The sequence below is a fragment of the Engystomops pustulosus genome, chromosome 3, assembly GCF_040894005.1.
Source record: "Engystomops pustulosus chromosome 3, aEngPut4.maternal, whole genome shotgun sequence".
Taxonomy (NCBI): Eukaryota; Metazoa; Chordata; class Amphibia; order Anura; family Leptodactylidae; genus Engystomops; species Engystomops pustulosus.
The window spans coordinates 5164253-5170242 of record NC_092413.1 but is presented as its reverse complement, the minus strand read 5'-3'; the positions used below and the strand labels follow the sequence as shown (position 1 = coordinate 5170242).

At 54.8% G+C, this 5990-nt stretch overlaps 1 protein-coding gene across 1 annotated transcript; it reads right to left on the bottom strand.

Moving 5' to 3' along the window:
- Positions 1 to 2813: 2813 nt before the first annotated feature.
- Positions 2814 to 5124, bottom strand: SLC35B2 (solute carrier family 35 member B2). Its single transcript, XM_072139811.1, has 2 exons — positions 4989 to 5124; positions 2814 to 4027 (listed from the first exon to the last, which is right to left on the bottom strand). The coding sequence occupies exon 2, from the start codon at positions 3986 to 3988 to the stop codon at positions 3089 to 3091; it is 900 nt and encodes a 299-aa protein (XP_071995912.1). The 5' UTR covers positions 3989 to 4027; positions 4989 to 5124; the 3' UTR covers positions 2814 to 3088.
- Between the last annotated feature and the right edge of the window lie 866 nt (positions 5125 to 5990).

Below are 5990 nucleotides of genomic sequence, written 5' to 3'. Positions count from 1 at the left end.
TGGTGCCGCTGCTCTCCAGTGATGGATAGGCTGTATTCTCAGTGATGGCTCCGCTGCTCTCTAGTGATGGATAGGCTGTATTCTCAGTGATGGCACCGCTGCTCTCTAGTGATGGATAGGCTGTATTCTCAGTGATGACACCGCTGCTCTCTAGTGATGGATAGGCTGTATTCTCAGTGATGGCACCGCTGCTCTCTAGTGATGGATAGGCTGTATTCTCAGTGATGGCACCGCTGCTCTCTAGTGTTGGATAGGCTGTATTCTCAGTGATGGCACCGCTGCTCTCTAGTGATGGATAGGCTGTATTCTCAGTGATGGTGCCGCTGCTCTCTAGTAATGGATAGGCTGTATTCTCAGTGATGGCACCGCTGCTCTCTAGTGATGGATAGGCTGTATTCTCAGTGATGGCGCCGCTGCTCTCTAGTGATGGATAGGCTGTATTCTCAGTGATGGCGCCGCTGCTCTCTAGTGATGGATAGGCTGTATTCTCAGTGATGGCTCCGCTGCTCTCCTGTGATGGATAGGCTGTATTCTCAGTGATGGCACCGCTGCTCTCTAGTGATGGATAGGCTGTATTCTCAGTGATGGGGCCGCTGCTCTCTAGTGATGGATAGGCTGTATTCTCAGTGATGGCACTGCTGCTCTCTAGTGAGGGATAGGCTGTATTCTCAGTGATGGCACCGCTGCTCTCTAGTGATGGATAGGCTGTATTCTCAGTGATGGCTCCGCTGCTCTCTAGTGATGGATAGGCTGTATTCTCAGTGATGGCACCGCTGCTCTCTAGTGATGGATAGGCTGTATTCTCAGTGATGGCACCGCTGCTCTCTAGTGATGGATAGGCTGTATTCTCAGTGATGGCAGCGCTGCTCTCTAGTGATGGCTAGGCTGTATTCTCAGTGATGGCACCGCTGCTCTCTAGTGATGGTTAGGCTGTATTCTCAGTGATGGCAGCGCTGCTCTCTAGTGATGGATAGGCTGTATTCTCAGTGATGGCACCGCTGCTCTCTAGTGATGGATAGGCTGTATTCTCAGTGATGGCACCGCTGCTCTCTAGTGATGGATAGGCTGTATTCTCAGTGATGGCACCGCTGCTCTCTAGTGATGGATAGGCTGTATTCTCAGTGATGGCAGCGCTGCTCTCTAGTAATGGATAGGCTGTATTCTCAGTGATGGCACCGCTGCTCTCTAGTGAGGGATAGGCTGTATTCTCAGTGATGTCACCGCTGCTCTCTAGTGATGTATAAGATGTATTCTCAGTGATGGCACCGGTGCTCTCTAGTGATGGATAGGCTGTGTTCTCAGTGATGGCACCGCTGCTCTCTAGTGATGGATAGGCTGTATTCTCAGTGATGGCGCCGCTGCTCTCTAGTGATGGATAGGCTGTATTCTCAGTGATGGCGCCGCTGCTCTCTAGTGATGGATAGGCTGTATTCTCAGTGATGGCACCGCTGCTCTCTAGTGATGGATAGGCAGTATTCTCAGTGATGGTGCCGCTGCTCTCTAGTGATGGATAGGCTGTATTCTCAGTGATGGCTCCGCTGCTCTCTAGTGATGGATAGGCTGTATTCTCAGTGATGGCACCGCTGCTCTCTAGTGAGGGATAGGCTGTATTCTCAGTGATGGTGCCGCTGCTCTCTAGTGATGGATAGGCTGTATTCTCAGTGATGGCGCCGCTGCTCTCTAGTGATGGCACCGCTGCTCTCTAGTGATGGATAGGCTGTATTCTCAGTGATGGCACTGCTGCTCTCTAATGATGGATAGGCTGTATTCTCAGTGATGGCACCGCTGCTCTCTAGTGATGGATAGGCTGTATTCTCAGTGATGGCACCGCTGCTCTCTAGTGATGGATAGGCTGTATTCTCAGTGATGGTACCGCTGCTCTCTAGTGATGGATAGACTGTATTCTCAGTGATGGCACCGCTGCTCTCTAGTGATGGATAGGCTGTATTCTCAGTGATGGTACCGCTGCTCTCTAGTGATGGATAGGCTGTATTCTCAGTGATGGCACCGCTGCTCTCTAGTGATGGATAGGCTGTATTCTCAGTGATGTTACCGCTGCTCTCTAGTGATGGATAGGCTGTATTCTCAGTGATGGCAGCGCTGCTCTCTAGTGATGGATAGGCTGTATCCTCAGTGATGTTACCGCTGCTCTCTAGTGATGGATAGGCTGTATTCTCAGATGGCGCGGCTGTATTCTCAGATGGCGCCGCTGCTCTCTAGTGATGGATAGGCTGTATTCTCAGTGATGGCACCGCTGCTCTCTAGTGATGGATAGGCTGTATTCTCAGATGGTGCCGCTGCTCTCTAGTGATGGATAGGCTGTATTCTCAGATGGCGCCGCTGCTCTCTAGTGATGGATAGGCTGTATTCTCAGTGATGGCACCGCTGCTCTCTAGTGATGGATAGGCTGTATTCTCAGATGGCGCCGCTGCTCTCTAGTGAGGGATAGGCTGTATTCTCAGATGGCGCCGCTGCTCTCTAGTGATGGATAGGCTGTATTCTCAGATGGCGCCGCTGCTCTCTAGTGATGGATAGGCTGTATTCTCAGTGATGGCACCGCTGCTCTCTAGTGATGGATAGGCTGTATTCTCAGATGGCGCCGCTGCTCTCTAGTGATGGATAGGCTGTATTCTCAGTGATGGCACCGCTGCTCTCTAGTGATGGATAGGCTGTATTCTCAGATGGCGCCGCTGCTCTCTAGTGAGGGATAGGCTGTATTCTCAGATGGCGCCGCTGCTCTCTAGTGATGGATAGGCTGTATTCTCAGATGGCGCCGCTGCTCTCTCTGTACATGGTAAATAACTGAAGCTGAATGATGTAAAGTACCGTTTTTTAATAATAATAATTATGAGAATGTTTCAGTCCTAAATACAAATAAAAAAAGGAATCACAATTATCGTCCTGATGGTGGCGCTGTCCTCGCTTCTATCCTGGGGGGATTGGCTGGCGGCTGGATCCTGCAGTCCACGCACCAACATCTCCCCGGAGAGATAATCCAGAGGGGGCGCCGTCTCTCCCTCTCTCTCCGCCAGCCCCCGATAAGTCTCAGAGTTTGGAGTCCATGAACTCTCCAGTCCTGGTGCTGAGATCAGACCTTCTGGATGGTCGGGACGTCCGCCGCCTTCCTCGCCTTCTTCTTCATCCGGCCTCGGGCATAGACACGAAGGAATAAGGCAAGAAAGACCACTGCCACCCCCATGGCGCCCACCGGGGTGACCGGGTGGCCGTAGAGTAAACAAGAGAGGAGGATGGCCAGCGCCTGGCGCAGAGTCATGATGATGGTAAAAATGGCCGCCCCAAACTTGTTAATGGTGTAAAATATAAAGAGCTGGCCAAAGGCCGAGCACACGGAGAGGAGCGCCGCATGGAAGGCGAAGTCGGGGTGCCGCGACATGAAGTGAATGGCGTCCAGCAGCGCCCCCTGCTCCAGCAGAGAGAAGACCGTGAAGAGGCAGGAGAACAGGTTCACCCCGAACATCATCTGCACCGACGACATCTTGTACTTGAAGAGCGAGTCCTGCCAGTTGGAGGTGAAGCTGTCGAACACAATGTATCCGGCCAAGATGACGACTCCGGAGAAGGTGGTGACCCCAGACGCCCGGTGACCCCCACCATTGGATAGTAAGAACATGCTGACCCCCACAGATATAAGGACAGCGGTGAAATACTCCCAGTACTCGTAGCTCTTGTGCGACACCAGCTTTCCCATCAGCATGACCGGGATGACCTTGGAAGCTTTGGCCAAGACCTGGGTGGGAAAGCTGATGAACTTGAGCGCCTCGTACTGACACCAGCTGCTCAGGATGTTGGAGAGCGAGGCGAAGGAGTACTTGTACATGGGCGCCCCGTGCCGCGGCTGCTTGGTGAGGGCGCAGTAGGTTCCAGCCACAGTGAGAGCCAAGATACGGTTCATGAACACCAAGAACTGGGAGTCTCTGAACTTCTCTCCCGGACTCCCAGGTTCATCGGAGGAGTAGGTCCGGGTCATCACTCGCTCCTGTAATACGCCCCAGGTCAGGTACGAGATCTGTGGATACAACGGGTGGCCATGAGTACAACCAGTAGGAGAGAGGATAACCCTACACACCAGCCACTCATTGGCCCTCGGATATCTGCGGGATCAAGGCTCGGGGCTACAAGCTTCTGCATCAGGCTCAACCTGAAACTCCTGAACTGCATTGTCCTTAGTGTGATTGGTAACACAAAATCTGTCATCAAGAGCCAAACACCTACAGATCTAGCTGAACATTCTAACTACATAATGTGTATGAGAGTGTCCTGACCCAACCATACCGGCCCGGCAGAGGACGAGGGGTTGGGGGAGGAGAGGCCCGGCAGAGGACACGAGGTGTTGGAGGAGGAGAGGCCCGGCAGAGGACACAAGGGGTTGGAGGAGGAGAGGCCCGGCAGAGGACACAAGGGGTTGGAGGAGGAGAGGCCCGGCAGAGGACACGATGTGTTGGAGGAGGAGAGGCCCGGCAGAGGACACGAGGGGTTGGAGGAGGAGAGGCCCGGCAGAGGACACGAGGGGTTGGAGGAGGAGAGGCCCGGCAGAGGACACAAGGGGTTGGAGGAGGAGAGGCCCGGCAGAGGACACGAGGTGTTGGAGGAGGAGAGGCCCGGCAGAGGACACAAGGGGTTGGAGGAGGAGAGGCCCGGCAGAGGACACAAGGGGTTGGAGGAGGAGAGGCCCGGCAGAGGACACAAGGGGTTGGAGGAGGAGAGGCCCGGCAGAGGACACAAGGGGTTGGAGGAGGAGAGGCCCGGCAGAGGACACAAGGGGTTGGAGGAGGAGAGGCCCGGCAGAGGACACGAGGGGTTGGAGGAGGAGAGGCCAGGGAGAGGACGAGGGGTTGGAGGAGGAGAGGCCCGGCAGAGGACGAGGGGTTGGAGGAGGAGAGGCCCGGCAGAGGACGAGGGAGGACATGGGGCCGGCAGAGGGGCCAGCAGTAGGGGAGGGCCCACCACCTTCCTATGGGTTATCTTACCTGGAGACCAGCCGCACAGAAGAGCAGCTTGAAGACTTGCTGTGTGGGGGAGGGGTCCCCATCAATCCGGGTGGTGGGTGAAGGGTCATCGGGTGCCAGGGACTTTGACTCATATCCAAACACACAGGACTTCACCACCGGGAAACAGATTCCCCGACCTGCGGGACAACAGCATCATGGCAGATGTGGGAGAAGTCTATAGAGGGTATATAATGACGTGGTCCGTGGCATCATACGTGGCTCATACGTGTCGCATGCACTCACCTGTCTCCAGGTAGTTGCGTCTCCTGTAGTAGAGGATGAGCAGGTACCCCGGGATCAGGATGGTCCCATAACCAGCGATATTGAGGAAGAATCGCACCAGCCAGAACTCGGTCCACGTGTCCTGAGGGGGGGATGCAGGGGGGGGCTCCTCTGCCGAGACCCCCAGGAGGATAATCAGAAGGAGCAGGGACCTGGAGAGAGAGAGAGGTTGTCACACCTGGTGTACTACAACCCCCATCATTACCATCTGCAGGCCCATCCCCGGGGTCTACAAGTGACCGACCCCCAAGGCCAACGCCGGAGCGTGCGTCGTGGTAGCAGGACATGGGTAGCAATGAATTCTGAGGCCTCAGACGACCTTCTCCACGTACTGCCCCCCATGTGTCCCATTCTGTGACCCCTCGTGACCCCCAGATAACGATCCAGAATGATTCAGAGATTCATGGACCTTTAGCGCCCCCTACTGACACAGGGTCCTGTCCAGCTGCCCATGGGCCAGGGTCGGGGTGGCTAACATTTGGATGAGGGGGGCACATACTTATTTGATGACTTCTTACTGACCCCTAAAGCCATTTCCTGACACATGATGAGCAGTTACTGTTATCTGCAGCCCCGACCCGATATCAGCCGCACACAGAACATCTTATCACAGGACAAAGAGTACAACAAGCCCTGCCCCCTGCCTGTATATCCTGTGTGATGCCCCGCCCCCTGCCTGTATATCCTGTGTGATGCCCC

Excerpts from the sequence above, each read along its gene's own strand:
- SLC35B2 (XM_072139811.1), bottom strand. The coding sequence starts at position 3,988 with ATGACCCGGACCTACTCCTCCGATGAACCTGGGAGTCCGGGAGAGAAG.